This window comes from Periplaneta americana, chromosome 5 (assembly GCF_040183065.1).
Source record: "Periplaneta americana isolate PAMFEO1 chromosome 5, P.americana_PAMFEO1_priV1, whole genome shotgun sequence".
Taxonomy (NCBI): Eukaryota; Metazoa; Arthropoda; class Insecta; order Blattodea; family Blattidae; genus Periplaneta; species Periplaneta americana.
The window spans coordinates 71,253,511-71,275,879 of record NC_091121.1 but is presented as its reverse complement, the minus strand read 5'-3'; the positions used below and the strand labels follow the sequence as shown (position 1 = coordinate 71,275,879).

The 22,369-nt window shown below is 35.7% G+C and overlaps 1 protein-coding gene across 6 annotated transcripts in view; it reads left to right on the top strand.

Moving 5' to 3' along the window:
* The window catches only part of LOC138699820 (trichohyalin-like), a 412,868-nt gene that overhangs the window by 155,637 nt on the left and 234,862 nt on the right, over positions 1-22,369 (top strand). For all 6 annotated transcript variants that reach the window (XM_069825999.1, XM_069826003.1, XM_069825997.1 and 3 more), the window contains exon 2: positions 20,951-21,100. In XM_069825999.1, the coding sequence (XP_069682100.1) occupies positions 20,951-21,100 (150 nt within the window). The remainder of the gene's footprint in view (positions 1-20,950; positions 21,101-22,369) is intronic.

Genomic DNA, 22,369 nt, shown 5'->3' with positions numbered 1-22,369 from the left:
ACATTATGGCCCGAATCATCCTGAAATTAATGTTCAACGGAAATGAAATATTACCAAGGGATATTGATATACAGGGTGTCCCATTTACCTTGTGCACCTATTATAACTTTTTTGTTTGAATAGGTATTGGAATTTTTGTTTTTGAGAGTTATGTTAGAACGAGGGGCTAACATGAATGTAGAGATTTGCTGCATGTAACTACATTATGGTACAAGATACACATGACGTCATCAATTTTTCAAATAGCACTACATACTTTAATCATGTTGCATTGATTACACACATTAAGACGAGTTCAAAAATGTATCAAAATATCACCTTCCTAATCAACAACAACAACAAAATGCAAAATGAATGCCATCAAAATGTCCCGTTTTTTGCAGTGCCCTATTCATCTTGTGCATTGACTTACACAAAGGAAAGACGATTGACGTCCGTACACATCGTGTGTTGTATGTTTGCTGTCTTAACATGTAAACAAACCACAACAACTGTCGACGCCACAATCCACGTACAGTGGCCTGCACGTTCTCCGGACCTGTCGTCACTCGACTTCTTCCTGTGGGGAACTGTAAAGAATAGTATGTACCAGAACATTCTGACAACACCAGACGACATGTAGCAACACATTCGACAGGCTTGTGTGTCCATTCAGCCAGCAACATGCCGGGCAGTCATACGGTCTTTCGGGGAACGCCTTCGAATGTGCATGGTCACCATTTGGAACATCTTCTGTGACTCACATTGGAAGTACGTTTTTGTTTCGTATTGTTGTTGTTGTTGATTAAGAAGGAGACATTGTGATACATTTTTGAACTCGTTTTAATGTATGTAATCAAAGTAACATGATTAAAGTATGTAGTGCTATTTCAAACATTGATATCGCCACGTGTATCTTCTACCATAATGTAACTACATGCACCAAATCTCCACATTCATGTTAGCCCCTCGTTCTAACATAATGCTCAAAAACAAAATTGTCAAAACCTATACAAACAAAAACGTTATAATAGGTGCACAAGATAAATGGGACAACCTGCATGTAGTTAGTCTTGGACCTCCATTATAAACAAAAGCGAAAGCAGTGACCATGGAAAGAAGTATATTTTTGATAATAGTTACCTCATGTTTGGTAATAAAATATTTAGTCGATTCTAAATTGTGAATTTTGTGAGAAAACATTTATGAACAAAGAAGGGACTCTACGTCAAATCGTTTTCTGTGTCATAACGTAATGTGCACAGCCAGACAATTGAAAGTATTTGTTACATAATTATGATTTTTTTTCCCGAAAAGTGTAAAGCGTATGAAAAACATGTATTGTTTTCATGACAACAATATTTTTTCTCTTTACTTCCTTTATCCTCATTATCTTATTACATTATTTTTATTCATTACTGTCCTTTCATAGTTCTTGTGTAGCCTACTAGACCTATAGATAAAAATATTTATAAAACTACGCTACAAAAAATATATAGGCTATTACGAAAGACTTGTGTTATGAATTAAGCGAAGCATAAAAAACAAATAACTAAGGGAAGTACCCGGTTTTGAATAGTTAGATTCTAATGAAAACTGTATCTCGTCTCGCACAGACCCTACACTAATAGTAAAAAGCTCTTCTGTGTGAAATCACGTGGTTGTCTAACAGCGCTCCAGGATCGAGCAGAGATCACTGATGATCCATTGTGTTGTGGACAAAAGAAGTTGGAAATGGAAAACAGCCACGTAGAATGTTTCAATGTAGTGACGCAAACAAGACAGTCATTATACAACAAGGAACGTGAAGAGAAACCAATGTACCCAAACGAAGGTTCTAACCACCGTTCAAATAAAGATGGGGATTGTGAATACAGTGAAACAGTAAGCACACCTTTTTATAACAAAATCGTTCCATCTAAATTCTTCTTCTGTATGCTAAACTCCAGCTATCTGATGCTCAACATTTTCTCATTAACACTGTGAGTACATGTAATGATACTCCACTGAAGTGAGTTAATGAAAGAGAAGCAGGATACAACAGGAGAAACAATTAAAAGGAACGTTATCGCACGTTCTAGCAATGTTGAAAGGAAGAATTAGTGTTTGTGGACTTATTTCTGCTTGAGATTTTAGTTAAATATTTTATGCTCCCTGGCCAGATATCTACACAAGTACGGATAGGTCCCTCTTTAGTAAAGAATTACCGGTTACTAATTGTGAAAACACCTATTTTTATGCGTGAGTGAATTACTGCTAGATAATGATGATGATGATGATAATAATAATAATAGTAACAATAATAATAGTAATAATCCGAGGCACGACACCCCATGAAGGACTATGACCGACAAGCCGGCTGCTGGCCTAACGTCTACATGTCGAAGCAGAGGTGGACGATCATCCAACAAGAATGGAGGTATCGTGTGGGTAGCACGATGATCCCTCCAGCCGTTATAGCTGGCTTTAGTAACCGGATTTCGCTACCTATCGTAGTCCTCAAGTGCATCACGATGCTGGGTGGGCACCGGTCCCATACACTGGCCGAAATTTCATGATAAATTTTTTCCCCCCATGAGGGCTCGAACCAGCACTCATTCCGTAATGTGAAGCCTAGGCAGGATGCCTTAGACCACGGCGCGGGACAATTACTGCTAAAATCAATTACTGTTATAAACATTTATCTGAATACTTTACATTTTAGGTTTATAAAGATGTATTTTATATTAAATACTAATATCGAAAGTCCTCTCGTTTTTGTGCATAGTAAGTGATTCAATTTATGTTATTTACTTTAAATTATATTTGAAGGAAATAAATTGTGCACAGTAATCAGTGTCATTTACAACATGAATGAAACGTATAAAAAGTACAATGAGAGTCTGTGTAATATTTTCGCGCTAATTTTTGACGTGAATACATCTTTATTCAAGGTAAAATTGATAAGAAAATGTTACATGTTTAGTGTAACACCAAATTTATTAAGTCTCCGTTAGATGCTGCGTATGCTAAAGTGCACATGTGCTGCCATCTATCGGGTGTTGAGTAAACTGCTTGCAAGATAATGAACGACGAACATTATCTGATAAGTAAATGTTAAGAACATCAAGATGATGCATTGTACACGGAAGTACAATAAGCTATCTACAGATGTTTCAGATTAATTATTCACAGTTTTCATTGTGTGATAGAGGGCATGTAATGAAGTATATTTTAAAAATAAAGTAGTGTCCAGAAATGCTTCCGTACCGAGGTAATACAGTAAAAGTCAAAACTCTTCGTTGACCTTATTTTCGTTCTTCATGGCTGTCTTCATTTAACTTGGTAACAATCGAAGCTGATTTGTTTTCGTTGTGTGTCACAAAATAACTTGTCAGATCTTTTCATAAGTTTCCGATTAAAAATTAATCGGTTTGCAAAGTTTGAATTGCCAGATATGCATATGGCATATGGAGCATCTTACGACAGTGCTATTTAGGCACAACAAATTTATACGGAGCAACATTCTCGGTATCTTATTCATAATACTTCAATTACTGTATAACAATCAGAATGAATTTAAATAAATACGTTACTTTTTACATTGAGATCTTTGAAATCCTCATTACTTTCATATCGTTATTTCTCGATAAGAAAACACTTTCGGACACACTACTTTATTACGAAGAAAAAAAGTTTCATTACGTTCCCTTTATCACATTTGAAAATTAATATTAGTTATTCTGAAACACCATGTACATAAAATGTTTGTGTTGGGAAATTTTTGGGTGTTGGCTATAATATAAAATAATGTATAGGCCTTTGTTTATTAGCCTATTTAAATTTTATTTACACAAGGAAACCTCAATTATATTTAATACTCGATAAAAAGTATAAAATACTAGACAAAATAAAACAAAGACATTGTATTCACGCAGTCACCGGGATACTGAAAATTACATTTTATTCTTTCTCTGTTTTTATATTTAATTTTCTAATTTCTCCAAGTTTTAGTCTATTGTTGTAACTCGATAAATTTCACAATTTTAAATATTTCGTATGAGCTTGAATATCATGTTTTTATTCGCTGCAAAACGAAATCATAATTGAATCGATTATTGTTGAGAGGAACTAAGTCCACTTTTTAATGTTTTGAGATAATCGAAAAAAAAAACTGTTTTGTGAGTGTCTATCGAAGATTAAACGAAAATATTTTGTGCATATAAAATATAGGCATACAGAATTAGTTTATACTCATGAAATATTCGTAGAATCTTTGTAATTTAGAAAATACGTCATTGGACTCTGTTCCTTTCAACATGGAAATGATCTATTTATAAGAATATAAACACTTTTTAGTCTGTAAAACAAATTGTGCATTTATTAAATAATTTGTAATATATTTCTTAAGAAGAAATCTACTATGACACATCTTATTTCATGGCGTAGTATAGCCTACATTATTTTCACGGACCAAATATGTTCATCACTAAGCGTGATCTTTTCATAAAATTTTGTTCACCACTTATTTACATCATAAATGTCGCTCGTTTTTTACTATTTTAACAGTGACATTGCTTTTAGCGTTAGGGATAAATGCAATGATGCTACAGTATTTCTTAGAAGTACAACACTGAACTCTTTTCTTGAAGACTCTAAAATCCTTGTCACAGGATAAGAAGGAATGCATTCTGACAGGGAATCGGTGAATGATTTCCTCAAACCTTTTATTTTCAACTAAATTCGTGCAACACCGAACGAATAAGTGAGTGAGTGAGTGAGTGAGTGAGTGAGTGAGTGAGTGAGTGAGTGAGTGAGTGAGTGAGTGAGTGAGTAGTGGTTTATTCTAAGCTGGGTACTCATCCGACTAAAATAGAGTTTCTGTGTTTTATTTCATTAGTGGGGTAGTCCATCATGAAAGAACATACTTCATGGGCCTCTTTTTGGCCTTTTTCTTATGACACATGTTATATCTTGCGTTAGCTGTTATTAAGATTGGTAGGTCCAACACTTTACCCCCTTAGTTTGCATATGCTACCCTTTCATTCTTGATCTTTTAACATTGTTCCTAAGATACATTTCGTCGCGGCATTGACTTCTTTTTTCCTTTCACGGCCTTGTTTATTCCGTCTTCCATTATATGATACTGTTATTATTAATCATTAAAAAATAATCAAAATTAAACATTTAATGTGCCATACTGCTAACAATCAACAGTCAGTCTGTACTGATTCACAAAACCCATGAGTTATTACGGGCAGAAATACTGTTATTACAGGACCACCAACCTGGAACCTTCGTAGTTCCATGTTGAAAAGTACTAACTAAAGAAGTTAGTTTCTTTCAACATCGAATGAGAAGACTGATCACCTCACATAAAGCCCAAGAATACGAGTAATTAGTTCGTTCCAACATCAAAGATGCAGCACGCTTTCTACATTGCGAATCGATAAAAAAAAAGCAAAATTTACAAAATTGTGGACATAGTTCCTTTCAACAACAAACGATTCAATTGAAATTAGGGTAAAGGTTGGTAAAATTGTGATATGAGTAATATTGTGACAGTTCTTTTTGAGAATTTATTATAATTTCACTGAACGAGAGGAAGATCGATTTTTTGCGTCGACGTATTAAGGGAATGACTTATTCGTGGACAAGTGGCTGCACAAATCCGGTCCTTTTCTCGCTCAGTAAAATTGTAATAAATTCTCAAATAGAACTATCACAATATTACCCATATCACAATATTACCAATCTTTACCCTATATGGGATTTTCGAAAAAAAAAATGTAATTGCCAACATCAGAAGAGGCCTACGGAATATGAAATTAACTAATAGGCCTAATGTTCTTTAATGTTTTAATCCAAATAACAGCTACCCTTTAAGAAGAAGAAAAAGAACTCTACGCAGAACGCGGAAGGTATGGGACAAGTCCTCTTCATACTATTCGCATAATTAAGTATCTTATTGAACAAAAGGACTGCGTAGTTAAAGAATTGCGTGAAAAAGTTAAAATTCTAACAGATCAGTTAGCTTTGACAGCGTCTGTGATACAGTTTACTTGTTCAAGGCCATTAATAAATGAGACTAAACAGTGTAGTCAAGTAATATGCGATATCAGTGATAGTGATATTCTAATCTCGAATTTGCGTGTGGACAACAAAAGTACCAATTGTTCTACGAATTCGAAAAATCCCAAAACAACAGTTAGTAGTCCTGTTAGTTCGGACCCCATATTAATGCATGATATCGACATGGAACCTGGTAAACACGACATAAGGGGCAGCGAACCGAGTGGTAAACAAGAAAAATGGACAACTGTGGTTAAACGAGGTGTTAAACAAGCTGAACCTCAGAAGCGAATAGTCGTAAATGGAAAAAATATTAATAAAGACAGCAAACTAAAAACAGTACCCAAAAAAGCATTCCTTTTTGTGACTAGGTTAGATCCTACCACGACGAGCAACATGCTTACTGATTTTGTAAAAGACATTTTTCCTGAGGTAATATGTGATTCACTGGAAAGTAAGTATCCTGAATATTACTCATCATTCAAAGTGACTATTAATATGGAAAACTTGGATAAGGCGCTGAATCCTGACGTGTGGCCGGCAGGTGTTCTGGTTACCAGGTATTTTTTAAGAAGGCAGAACTTAGAAAAGGACTCAACTTAGATGGTGTACTTAGTAATGTACAGATTCATGAATCCCAAGAATTACAAAATCAGGATACGTGTAAGTTGACTTCAGCAAATAAACTAGATAATATTGATTATGTAAATACGTATGTTATAGTGCAGTGGAACATGCAAGGTATCCTAGGAAAAATTGAGGAACTTATTTTAATGAATATCAAATTTAATACAGATATTTTACTATTATGTGAACATTGGCTGAGTTTTGATGAACTAACTAATTTTAAAATCCCTGGATTCTATCTTGCTAGTGCATATTGTAGGGTGTCTGGTAAACGTGGTGGTTCAGCTATATTTATTAAAAATGAAATTCATAGTATTGAACTTAAATATCTAGTCAATCTGTCACTTTCCAAAATATCTGAAATATCAGCTGTATATATTAAGGAAATTAATTGTATATGTATATCACTTTATCGAATACCTGATGAGACAAATTTTTATGATTTTATTGAAATTTTAAATAATATTTTGCAAATGTCATTCCACAGAAATAAATCTAATGCCTCAATAGTTATAGGTGCTGATTTTAATGTTAATCTCTTAGTTGAAAGTCAACAAAAATTAGAATTTGTCAACTTATTAGTTAGTTATGTACTTAATTACACTGTACTAGATATTACAAGACCTGGATATACTAATGTAGGAACTTGTATCGATAATATTGTTACATCAATTGATATTAACAAAATTGATTCTTTTGTAGAAAATTCATTGCTTTCTGATCATAATAGTATAGTAATGAAAGTTAATAATTTAAATTCACAGAAAAGTACACACAATAAAAACACAAAATCTGTTAAGGTTTATAGACCTATTAATGAATTGGCATCTGCATATTTTTGTTACTTGTTAAGTCAAGTAAATTGGCTATTTTTGTACTCCTTAACTACGATAGATGATAAGTTTCAGTGCTTTCTAAATACGTTTTTAACTATTGTTGATATGGCATTTCCTGTCAAAACAATATATACTACCAATGATGATAATATTACTATAACTAAACCGAAATGGTATGGCAATGATTTAATGAAGCTCAAAGAAAAGTGTATGATTTTCTATGATCAATTCAAACGTAGTGGGCATCAATTATTCAGAAATAAATACTATGAACTTAAGAGATTATACAAGAGAGAAATAAATGTTGCTAAATTGAGGTATAATTCTACTAGAATCACTTCCTCTAATAATAAAAGTAGATCAATCTGGTCTATAATAAAAGAATTAACAAACAATAATGATAAATGTAATTATACTGATACTAAACTTACGTCAAGTGGTTTTAATTCTTCTTTTACGGACAAATTAACTGAGATTGTCAATGGTATTCCACAAGCCAAGAATAATGTTGAAGATTATTTGTGCCAGGCATTTGGTAATAATAACTGGACTCACTCTGAGTTCAGTCTTAGGATGACTACTGTTGAGGAAGTATATACTACTATCCTTCAATTAAGCAATAGTAACTCTTATGATATATATGTTTTGAATTCCTCAATAATTAAATTAGCTGCATTAAATATTGCAGAAATTCTAACTCATTTATTTAACTCTTGTATAGATGTTGGGACTTTCCCTGAGTGTCTCAAATATGTTAAAGTTATGCCAATATATAAAAAAGGATCTAGATCTGATTATAATAATTATCGCCCAATATCTATTATACCTGTCATATCTAAGGTGTTTGAAGTAATTATTAATAAGCAATTGTTAGGTTTCTTTGAAAATAATAATTTGTTTTCCCAATGTCAGTATGGTTTTAGGGCTCGTAAGGGAACTTGTGATGCTGTTGTGAATTTTGTTAAACTATGCATTGAAAACATTGATGGTAAAATGCATGTTTTAAGTCGATTTTATGACATGTCAAAAGCATTTGACAGTATCTCTCATGAAATACTTTTAATGAAATTGAAGTTTTATGGTTTTAATGAATTAGCTTTAAAATTTTTTAAGAATTATTTAAACAATAGGCAACAGACGGTATATTTTAATAACAGTTTTTCTCACTACACAACTACTAATATTGGTGTACCGCAGGGTTCTATTTTAGGACCGATTTTATTCATTATTTATGTAAATGACTTACCCTATATAATTGATGGCAAATACATAAAGTCATATTTATATGCGGATGATCTTGCTATAACAATTACTGGATATGATAGATTGAAAATTATTAATGATCTTGATGCAATCAACCGAAAAATAGAAGATTGGTGTTCAGCCAATTCTCTTTGCTTAAACAAAGAGAAGATACAGAACTTAGAGTTTTCCTTAAACAATAGAATCAATTGTAAAGAATCTGTCAAATTTTTAGGAGTGCATATACAATCTACACTTAAATGGGACTGTCATATTGACTTACTATCTAAGAAACTCAACAAAGGTATTTTTATGTTAAGGAAATTAAAAAAAACATGTTAGTGTTGAAGTGCTAAAATCCGTATACTATGCTTATATCCATAGCCATCTGCCGTATGAAATAATAGTTTGGGGTAATGATCCTAAAATAATAAAGTTATTGAAACTACAAAAGAGGGCAGTAAGAATAATTTGTAATGTTGATAACCGTACACATTGTAAACCTTTATATCGGAGACTTGAAATTTTAACTGTACCGTCTTTGTATATTTTAAGTTGTTTAATGTATGTACAAACAAATATTAATAATTTTACTACTAATAGCTCAGTACATAGCTATTCTACAAGGCATAAAAATGATTTAAGAAAAGGACATTGTAACTACACTACTACTAATAGCAGCTTTGTAGAGATTTGTAAAAAGTTATATAATGTTTTACCCGGCAATATTAGACATTTAAGCTTGAGGCCTTTTAAGAAAGAAATTAAAAACAAATTAATAGACTTGTCATTATATAATATTGGTGAATATTTTAACTCTATATAGTTGTATAACTTTTAGGGAGAATTGTCCATATGATATTTTATAATGTAATTATTTCATTGTATGTAACTTATGAACTTATTGCTTACTTGTAAATCATGACATTTTCCTATGCTGCATTGTACAGTCTTTGGAATGAAATGTTTAAAATAAAATAAAAAATAAAATATTAATTACAGCTAACAATCCTAGGAAACTAGGCTGAGGAAGATTATTGTGACTTTTTCTCTAGCCCAATTACCATGTGGCGGCGAAAAACAATAAAAAAAAGTCCGATGCAATAAAGCACAGAATTTTATTTCACTGTATGTCATATTAGCGTTTAGCAAGGATGGTTGCCCCTTACGCTGACATGATTGATGAATGTACGTTACAGAATTCATTTCGCGCGAGAAGTTATGCAGATTGCGTATATGCAGGTGACTGCCGTTCATTTCCTTGCCCATTTGTTATCAGTTATTTATTGGAAAATTGATCCAGCATTAATGTCAATTCCGTCCCCCTTGGGAAATTCACAGCGATCAAATGGATGGTTAGTGGTAACCTCCCGGACTCGTAATCCAAAAGATGCTCTCTGTACAAAAGGTGGTTGTGTAACAGCAAGAACGAACCAAGTCCATATATTTTAGAAACTCTTTTTACGAGACAGTTCAGTGAACTTCGGTTCAATTCTGGAGGCTATATTGAGGATCACGTAAGAATAATTTTATCGCCTCTTCAGTGTTGCCAACTAATACTACATATCACCAAAAGAGGATAAAATCACACATTGCCATGTACTATAATAATAATAATAATAATAATAATAATAATAATAATAATAATAATAATAATAATAATAATAATAATAATAATATTATTATTATTATTATTATTATTATTATTATAGTATTAACAATAACGATGTCTTGCTTATTTACCACATCTCAGCTTTATGTTGGGGCGGTATTTTCTAAAAGATTCAATAATTTGTGAAAGAGTATAATTATTTTTCTTCTCGACCTCTCGCACATTATGTTAGTAGATTAGTGTATGATCTAATATTAAAATGTATTTTATCTGACAACATGAAATTTATTTCTTTGATTAAACAGATTACGATTTACGAGACCTAACCTAAAAATGTATTTTGTTTGATCACGTGAAATGATTAGTATGAATTCCGAAAACGAATGCCACTTTGAAATGTGTGCTTTAGAATATTTACTCCATTATTGTAATAAAAGTCTAAACACGAAATAAATTAATTAAAATGTGAAATGGTTTTTCTATCGATTACCCAAGGGCATGTATCACACGAAATATGTTATATTTATTTACACTTAGCCTACCTGACTCTAATCTTGAAATTGTAACCACAACACAAGCAACGCATACAATAACTATTATGTATTAATATTAATACTGATATTAATTAATTATTATTATGTTAAATTTCACTAGCTTCCAGTAATGGGCACAGAAATCCAGAACAATTTGAATTTTCAGAATTTAAACTATCGACAACCTGTATCACTGCTGCTAACATAACAGTTATAAAATCACTAACAGTTGTATTCCTCAGTATCGAAATTCGAAACGAAGTTGCCAAAAGAAAATTCAACCTGCAAACTAGAAAATCACCATAATCCATTAGCTTATGTAGTACCCTTAGGGTACTAAGTAAGCTGACCCGGATTATATAACTACAGCAACCCATGCAATGGACTTTGTCATCGATATCGACTTCATTGTACTGGAGAAATTCACAACAGAGTCTAAAAACTGAAAAATTGTGGTCGGACAAATATAAGCTATTCATTAGGATATTATGATTTTAATAATAATACTTACTGCTTTTAAGGAACGCGGAGGTTCATTGCCACCCACCAGCGGTCTTTATCTTATTGCGTGTTTTCGTAACAAGCTGTTTTTACGGTGATGGCATGGATAAATATATAATAGGATGCGAAACTTACTGAGTTTCCCCTAACACATGCTAGAGGCGCTAATGTAGAAACTGATCTTGCTGCCTTATGTTGGACGGAGGAGAACTTATACATCTAGCAGCGCGCCAAGTAGCAAAAACAAAAACTAATTACTCCATGCATTTAGCAGCTCACCTGATGACGAAAATGTTAAATTATGCAGAAAATATTCCTTTCCTCCACCCTCATCGATATTCTCAACTAACCCAATTTAAAATAAAACATTTACATTTTTATTTCTCACACCATCTTCCACTGAAAATTCTTACCGGTGTCAACAGGAAGATAAAAGAGACGATCTATTTTACACTACCCAATTAAAATATAACCAATCAGAGACAGAAAATGAAGCAAGTGATTAGATGATCGGGATTGTATTCTTTGGGTATTTAGTGTAAAGTGAAATGGAAAAGTCTGCGAAAAACTACTTAGTTCAATTTAATATATTACTGTTACTTTACAATACATTCAACAACACTATTTTACATCGTCCATAAAGATCACTGTTTAACATACACTGCTTATCCACACACTTGGTATCACTTTATGTCCACTTCTCAGCAAGTTTTTGGCTGTCATCTTGTCTTCTCGAGCATCGTCTGTTCGTCTCGAACGAACGGATAAATTGAGAACTCTGGGTAATCTACCCAACACGTAGTTCTAATGTTCACCACCCACGACGTCGGGCTCTGATCATCTTATTTGAACCCCCTTCCGTCAGATGGTGCTGACCGCAGTTTCGCATCCTATTATATATTCATCCATGGTGATGGGTTGTTAGCTAATAATAATAATAATAATAATAATAATAATAATAATGCAATTTTGTCTGAAAATAGTCCCTGAGGTGGTTGCGAGGACTAAATCATCGAATTTTCACGCATGAGGCCAGAGTTCAAGTTTTGAAACTTCTCTTTAAGAAAAATTCATACTGGTACTTTAGCAAGGACGATTGTCGACGTATTTGCCATGAATTGAACCCGGAGATTCGCTGCATTTGTTGCCTAAAACACTACCGCTGGGAGGTTCTTAATTTGTATTTGTTGCATATTTTATAAGAACCACTTCCGTCATATTTGGTTGTGACACTTGTGGTTCCACCCCGGCGTGAAATCCACTCGAAGACCTCTTTAATAAACACCGCGCCATGAAGCGGAGCAGAGTAAATATTTCCAAGCAGCCGGCTCAGCTGTGCCATGCGCCAGGCTCGTAAACATAAATTGCTACGTCATCTCTTAACCTGCCCCTTAAACTGCTGCATTGTCCACACCAGTATCGTGTGTACTTTGCTACTCCACGACCGCCACCGTTAACGGCGACCCCGCTACCAGATGCCACTCTACTCTATTGCGTCTCTTCTGCTAACTAGATAATATCTTTCATATTTTCTTGCTGTAATCATTCCCGTTCTTCCTTTCCCCCCAATTTCCGACTCGCTCTGCTATCGTCTTTCTCTTTTACTCTCCCTATACTTCTGTTTCTGTTACATTTCTCCTACTTCTTCTGGCTCTTACTTCCTTCTTCTACTTTCTTTCCCTTCTTTTACAATGACATACTCCTAATATACTCATTTTACTCTCCTTTACATCTTTTTTCTCCTATTTTTTCTAATCTTTCCTAATTTCTCTCCACCTGCGCTGCTTCGATAACGTGATTTCCCTCCTCCATTTCTCGGAATTTCCTTATACTCTCTCTACACCTCGTTTCCTTCCTTTATATTTGTGTTCATTTTTCTTCTATTATCTGTTTCCCTTCATGCCATTTATTTATTTTTCTTTTTCTTTCCTATACTATTCCTGCTTTCCTTCAATTATTCTTTTCTGTCCCTTTCACTTACGTTTCTTGTTCTACACTTTTCCTTCTTTCCGTCATCTCTTTTCTAAACTTTTCCTTCTATTCGTCTTCTTTTTCCTCTACTCTTGGATTTCTTCACCTACATATTTCCTTTTATTATTCTTTTTTCTTTCTCCTACTATTATCTTCGTTGATCACTTTTCCTTCTATTTGTCTTCTTTTCCCTTATTCTTATCTTCCTAGTTATACATTTTTACTTACATGATAATTTTTTCCCTACAGCTAAATTCCATGTTGTACAGTAGTGGCAAAAAACCGGACATACCCTTGTAGCTGATTTCAGAGCCTTGTTCACTCCAGAGCACGATAGACTAGTAACTAGGACTTTCGTGGTTCGAATCCTGCGTGGGAAGGAAACTTTTTTTTGTTCCTTATTCAAATTTATTCCCAATGCTTTTCGATTACAGCGATATTATACTACTTAATTAACTTATTATTCCCAGGACATGAATTTTACCAGCTATCTGAAATCGGCTACAAGGGTCGGACCGGTTTTTTTGCCACTGCTGTACATATTTCCTTTTATTATCCTCTTCTTTTACTTACCTTTACCTCCATTCTGCTACATATATTCTTCTATTCGTAATCTCTTTGCCTTCCTTAGTCTACACATTTTCTTATATTATTCTTTTCATATTCCTCATCTTATCTTCCTTTCTCTAAACTTTTCTTCTGTTCTTTTTTTCTCCCACTATTACTTTTCTCGTAGCTTACTACATTCTTCGATTATACTTTTCTTTCTCCTACTCTTACCCTCCTCGTTCTATATATTTTCTTTTCCTCTTTTCCTTGCTCTTACCTTCCTAGTTCTATACTTCTTCTTCTACTCTTTTTCTTTCCCATACTCTGACCCTCCTCGTTTATCTTCTTCGTTCAACATTTTTCTTTCTATTCTGCTTACTCTCCCCGTCATCCATTTTGTTTATAACCTCATTATGTATTCTATGCGTCTATTATTGGTACATTATGCAATCGTCGAGTTTATCGCAAGCAATTTCCAAGTCCTGTAAGTTGTATATGTATATCCCCTTTATACTTTCTTACGTGACTAATCGTGATATAGGATTATGTCGTCCGCTTTATTTTATGTAATCACTTATATGTTGTACTGCATTCTATTTTTTATGTGTTCTATGAATTTCATGTACAGTAGTGGCAAAAAACCGGACCGACCCTTGTAGCTGATTTCAGAGCCTTGTTCACTCCAGAGCACGATAGAGTGGTAACTAAGACTTTAGTGGTTCGAATCCTGCCTGGGAAGGAAACTTTTTTTATTCCTTATTCAAATTTATTCCCAATACTTTCCAATTGCTGGTAAAATTCATGTTCTGAGAATAATAAGTTAATTAAGTAGTAAAATATCGCTGCACTCGAAAAGTATTGAGAATAAATTTGAATAAGGAACAAAAAAAAAAAAAAATTCCTCCCCACGCAGGATTCGAACCACGAAAGTCTTAGTTACCAGTCTATCGTGCTCTGGAGTGAACAAGGCTCTGAAATCAGCTACAAGGGACGGTCCGGTTTTTTTTGTCACTACTATGCATGCTTCAAATCTTATTGAGTGAAGGCCTTATGGCCTTAATTCTGCCAGATAAAATAAAGCTACTACTACTACTACTACTACTACTACTACTACTACTACTACTACTACTACTACTACTACTACTACTACTACTACTACTACTAATCTTATCTTCCCTGTTCTACATTTTCTCCTTTACTGTTTCATTTAGCCCCGTACTCTTTTTCATGTTCTTACACTATTCTCCTCAAATCACTGACTGCTTCTCTCTTCTCTTATTCTTTCTCTTTCCTCCATGTTTTTCCCTCCTCCTCTGAGTACCACTTCAAGCAGAATTTACTTGTGAGGCGGGTTTACTTCGAGCACGTATCCTTCTTGTCTTCCTCACTGTTGAGTGTAGATTGCAGATGATGCAGTAAGTTGAGGGTTCTCTCATATTTTCTGTTGTGAAGTATATTCCGTACCAATCACCACTGTTAGATTATCGTATAACCACTATCTCGATGGAAATTGCAATTTAGAGGTTCTTTAAACTACAGGGTGATCCGTTTGGGTATGGATAAAATAAACGCCGTAAAACTTTTTTGTTGAAACTTTGTGCATAGAACAGTGAAAGATGGGAGATTCCTCAGAGCTCAACATGATCCCCATTGCGCACCCTGCACAACTCATAACGGTAATGCAATTCAGCTCATGTCCGTTGTAACATAAGAGGGGTGATTTGTTGAAACGCTTGAGTAATTTTTACTCTCAGATCATCAATGTTCCTGGGTTTCTGTGAATAGACAATGTCTTTAACGAAACTCCACCTGAAGAAGTTAGGAAGGGTTAGATCTGGGGAGTTTGGGGGCCAAGCCAAGTGATAGCTGCTTCTCTCACTGGGTTTCGCCTGAGACCTCCTGCATGTTTTTTTAACACATAACACAGAACTTGTTTCTGCAAATGTTCGATACCACAACATTATGGAATCATATTTAGGTAGGGGAGTAGTGGGTACAGTGAGACACAAAATATTAAGACATATATATACAAGTGATAATTCAAGTATTTTTAAAATCAAGTGTAATAGAAATAGACATTAAAACATGGAGTATAATAATACATAAACAAAAATGTTAATAGATAAAGGACATAATATACAATATGCGTTCGCCAAAAAATGCAAATGTCTCACTGTTCCCATTCAGGAGGGTACAGTGAGACACGACAGTGTTTATTAACGGACATTGAAATGATTTACATTTATTTCAAAAGAAAACAAAAACTTGCTGTCTCTTTATCTTGACATGTTCTGTAGGCTTATTTAGAATCATTTTGATGTTTGACTTCGAAACCATTGAAACATCTGGAACATTTGGATAAGTGAATTTTCCATGACATTTCAAACTTTTTCGAAAAAATTAAATAAATTTTTGGTAACAACAAAGCTTATAATTATAAGAATTTAATGTAATTATTTATTTTTTTTAACATTTTCTTAAATTTTGTGAATAATGTTTTATTTATGAAACCATTAAAATGTAATGTATTCATTATTTTAAGCTACAGTTCCTAAATTGGTTATTAGAATGTTCATTTTTAATGTTAGTTACTGGTAAATGTAATATAATTACAGTTTGTTTTTTGCAAATCATTGGTAAATGGGAACAGTGATACGTCTCAGTGTACCCTTCAATGACATGTCTCACTGTTCCCTTTACGCATAGTTCATTTAATAATAACGCCATCACTTCAAAATTAAAACAAGAAAGACGAAACCTTGCCAAACATAATCTCAAATACCATAGTATTAGGTAACAAAACATTCATACGTGGTGTGTCTAAAAAGTTCGGTGAATGGTGTTATATCTGAACGGCAAATTGGCGCATGTGCTTGCGCATGCGCATGGTTCTTCAGAGACTTGGGGAGAATCGATACACAGCATGCAATGCATGTGACTGGCAGTGTAAACAGACTGCGACCAGTTGAACGTAGTCAGTGTGAGAGGAAGTGTCACAGCGCAATGGAGCAACGTGTAAACATCAAGTTCTGCTACAAATTGGGGAAGACTGCAACGGAGACACATGGAATGTTGGTGCAGGTGTACGGGAGGGAAGCCGTGACCAGAAAATGTGTTTACGAATGGTTTAAACGCTTCCGTGAAGGGAAGGAAACAATTGAGGATGAGCCACGTTCAGGTCGGCCATCGACAAGCAGAACCCCAGAAATGATCGAGAAAGTGCGACAAGTGCTGGAACAAGATCGGCGACTGACTCTAAGATCGATTGCGGAGGAATTGGACATTAGCAAGGACACGGTGCACACCATCGTCCGCGATGATACGGGTAAGCGGAAGATCTGCTAACGATTTGTGCCGCACAAGCTCACAGACGAGCAGAAAGCAAAACGGATGGAAACTTCTGGTGATTTCATTTCCATGTGTGACCAGGATCCATTGCTTCTGAAAACCATCGTCACGAGAGATGAGGCCTGGTGCTACCAGTTCGATCCGGAATCAAAACAGCAATCGATGTCATGGTGTTCACCGACTTCCCCGCGACCAAAAAAAAAAAGCCGTATGCAAAAATCCAAGGTGAAAACACTATTGATAGCCTTCTTCGACAACAACGGCATCATCCACAAGGAATTTGTTCCTGCAGGTCACACCATTAATGCTGCATTTTACCAGTCCGTTTTGAACAGATTGTTACAGCGTATCCGGCGGGTTCGGCCAGAGTTACACAGGACTGGAAAATGGATGCTGCTCCATGACAATGCCCTTGCACACTGTGCGATCCGTGTGCGCCAATTTCTGGCTCAGAAGATGGTAACTGATGGAAACAGGAAGAAGTCCGCAAGAGCCAGGTCAGGGGAGTACGGAGGGTGTTCAAGAACAGTTACCATCTTCTGAGCCAGGAATTGGAAAAGTTCGGTGAATGCTATCAGAAAACAAACAAAATAAAGATACAAACAAATTTTCTTTATTGCCCTTCAAAATAGTCGCCACCCGCTACAACACACTTTTGACAACGTTCGTACAGCTTCTGGAAACAATCAGCAAAGGCCTCCTGTGGAATCGATCGCAGAACGGCTGTCACACGATCTTTGATTGCATATACGTCCGCAAAACGTTCACCTTTCATGGCCGCCTTCAAGCGGAGAAACAGGAAGAAGTCCGCAGGAGTCAGATAAGGGGAGTACGGAGGGTGTTCAAGAACAGTTACCATCTTCTGAGCCAGGAATTGGCGCACACGGATCGCACAGTGTGCAGGGGCATTATCATGGAGCAGCATCCATTTTCCAGTCCTGTGCAACTCTGGCCGAACCCGCCGGATACGCTGTATCAATCGGTTCAAAAGGGACTGGTAAAATGCAGCATTAATAGTTTGACCTGCAGGAACAAATTCCTTGTGGATGATGCCGTTGTTGTCGAAGAAAGCGATCAACAGTGTTTTCACCTTGAATTTTTGCAGACGGCTTTTTTTTTGGTCGCGGGGAAGTCGGCGAACACCATGACATCGATTGCCGTTTTGATTCCGGATCGAACTGGTAGCACCAGGTCTCATCTCCCGTGACGATGGTTTTCAGAAGCAATGGATCTTGGTAACACATGGAAATGAAATCACCAGAAGTTTCCATCCGTTTTGCTTTCTGCTCGATTGTGAGCTTGTGCGGCAAAATCGGGAGCAGATCTTCCGCTTACCCATATCATCGCGGACGATAGAGTCAGTCGCCGATCTTGTGCCAGCATTTGTCGCACTTTCTCGATCATTTCTGGGGTTCTGCTTGTCGATGGCCGACCTGAACGTGCTCATCCTCAATTGTTTCCTTCCCTTCACGGAAGCGTTTAAACCATTCGTAAACACATTTTCTGGTCACGGCTTCCCTCCCGTACACCTGCACCAACATTCCATATGTCTCCGTTGCAGTCTTCCCCAATTTGTAGCAGAACTTGATGTTTACACGTTGCTCCATTGCGCTGTGACACTTCCTCTCACACTGACTACGTTCAACTGGTCGCAGTCTGTTTACACTGCCAGTCACATGCATTGCATGCTGTGTATCGATTCTCCCCAAGTCTCTGAAGAACCATGCGCATGCGCAAGCACATGCGCCAAGTTGCCGTTCAGATATGACACCATTCACCGAACTTTTTAGACACACCACGTATTTATAACTCATTTGTAAATCCAATATAACCTCCAAAATTTTACTTCTAGAGTGAAAAATAACGAATTATTTTTTCGTCACTCACCTTTAAAACTAGAATCAAATCGAGTATGAAAATACTGTTACTTTACTCATGCAACATACAACTCCACTGTTACCAACATCTCAACATCAAAATTTACCATCTATTAAAAAATGTCTCACTGTTCTCCCTGTCTTACTGTACTCACTTCTCCCCTACATTACGCACTCCATATTCACGTCGGAATTCCCTTTGAACTCTTTTAACACTCTCAAATTTAGCATAACCAAGAAACGCATTTTGCCCGCTGTTAATTTGTAGTAGCCATATTAATCATAATACGATTTTCATTTGCCCTTTGAGATTATGCATTGTTGATTGTTATATATGGAAACTCCCATCTTTTAATCATAATATAACCAGCAAGATGTCTTTCCTACTATCATAATACTTTACAGTAATAAATTAATATTATCCTTACCTAAACGGATCAGCCTGTACTAAATGCCTCCATACTATCCACGCCATACTTCTGTGTGAATATGCGCTATTTGTAGAAATTATTTCTCTCCACTCCTGCACCGTGCCTTAGTTGCCTCGAGCGGTCGCTGCTGGAATGACAGAAATAGAGATACTGCTGTGCGGTTTTAGAATGACTGCCTTCATCTTGCTTCCCTCTTCAAGTATGCAAACACTTAAAAACTAATTCTCTTCCTCCCTTTGTAATACCTCCCACGCTGGAAGCAGCAAGGTACTTTGAGAATAATTGGGACAAATTGAAAATGACAAGCTATTTAAAAATAAATCCTTCTGAGTGCCTCAGCGGGAAATGTAGTCTCTTCTTTCCTTGGTTAGTAACATAATATAATTCTTTCTTTAACGATCTTCTTAAGTTACAAAGGTTATTTATAGACGATCATAGTATAACAGTAACGATGCATTCTTTCAACCGTTCTGTTATCCTCGGATTTCGGTCTGTCCATTTTGATTTGTTCTTAAATAATGTCTGGTAGTATTGCAATGTGTGGAACTTGGCGAATTCCACAGTACTGAAAGGAAAACATAATCATATTTGTCAGGATTTATTTGTATTGGAGAGAGAGTATTCTGTATCCCTTTCTAAGGGAGACATGCTAATGATTTTATGCTCGACCATGCCAAAATGTAGTAATTATACACCTGGTAGCAGACCTTTAATGCATGTCATTAAAGTACACCTACTCATTAAAGGTCAGGTCTTTCAGCCAATGACGGCTCAGGTTACAACTGTTCAGCCAATGACAGGTCAGCTTTCTACCGTTATAAAACCGCAAGTATCGATTATTCTCGGATATGCAATCGAAAGAGAATTAGCGAAAAGTCACGGAGGCTGGAAATCCAATACTGTCGCAGAAGGTTATGTTCTGTTACTATAATAATTAGCGTTAATTGTAAATAATAATCAAATAAATTCAATTTGTCATCTCGTTTTTCAATGTCTAATTTTATTTCAATGTTATCTCTGTAGGTTCTTATGGCCTAGCAAGGTCAATGTGGACATCTGTTCCTCGGAAAAAATCAATACTTTCGCGTCTGCGCACATCTCACAACATACGGGACATTGCTAAAAAATTAATAATATCAAGTTAGAAATATGATCGAGCATAAAAAGTCGTATGAAACTCGCCTATAATGGTAATTAAGAAGCTCGTATGAAAATTATGAAACTCGCTTGCGCTCGTTTCATAAATATCCATACTCACTTCTTAATTACCTTCATTATAGGCTCGTTGCATAATGTACTATTATAGTCGACCAAGAATTACTTAGTAAAAGTTTTGTGCTGTGTAAGTGGATTCTTTCCTGGGATCTGACTGGAAACACGGTTTGTGTTGCAGAAACAAGCGATGTTGGTGCGACAGCTGGAGGAGGAGCTGCGAATGAGGATGCGCAACCCGAGCGTGGAGATGCAGCAGCAGATGGAGATGCTGTATACAGAGAACGAGCATCTCACGAGGGAGATCGCCATCTTGAGAGAAACCATCAAGGTAAGTCATTATTCTTATTGAAACATTTACTACATTAAATTATAGAACGGAAACAATTTTTGTAGGACCCATGCGTGTATCGCCGCCTGGTCGTCATCTGACATTATAACCATCCCTCGTATGTTAGCGGGTCTCGCCAACCGGGCGTCCTCGACCAACGTCCATGCACAGTTGGGAGCGTTTCAAATAGAAATACCGGTCCTAATCAGACTGATCATTTCAATTCACACTAACCAGTAGCTATAGTGTATATACATATACATACTTATACACACAGGGTAATTAAAAAATCGACAGGTGCATTGCTTTACTATACTGCATACCGTAATGTAGAACTACATGTGGGTGCGATTGTTTGTTGATAGGTGCATAGCAAGGGAAATACAAGGAGAACAATGAAAAGACAAGGAGAGCAAGGGGAATAGAAGAAGAAGAATAAGGGAAATACAATGACAACAAGGGAAATACAAGTATTACGAGGGAAAAATAGAACAACGGGGATACAAGGAGAACGAGGAGAAGAGAAGAACAATTAGAATACATGGAATATAAGGGGATACAAGAAGTACAATGGGAATACATGGAATAAAAGGGGATAGAAGACGTACAATGAGAATATATGGGATATAAGGGGGATACAAGAAGTACAATGAGAATACATGGCATATAAGAGGGATACAAGAAGTAGAATGGGAATACATGAAATATATAAGGGGATACAAGAAATATAATGGGAATACAAGGAATATAAGGGGGTACAAGAAGTACAATGGGAATACATGGAATATAAGGAGGATACAAGAAGTACAATGGGAATACATGGAATGTAAGGGAATACAAGAAGTACAATGAGAATACATGGAATATAAGGGGATACAATAAGTACAATGGGAATACGTGGAAGTATAAGGGGATACAAGAAGTACAATGAGAATACAAGGGAAATAATTTAATGTAAAGAGGACAAGGGGATATAAGAAGAACAAAGGGAATAAAAGTAAAACAAAGAGAATACAAGGAGAACAATGGGGATACAACGAGAAGAAGGTGAAGGAAAGGAGAACATTGGGAATACAAGGATAATGAGGGAAAGACTAGCAAAACAGGGGAAAACAAGGAGAAAGAGGGGTTTGAATTTTATGTGACAGTTATTCTCGAGTTATCCTCCCATACCTAATGAGGAGAAAGACGTAGTTCTACGTAAAAATGTTAACATTTATATGACACTACTGATTTCATTGCTTCGTGATTATAGTCTCTATTTATTCA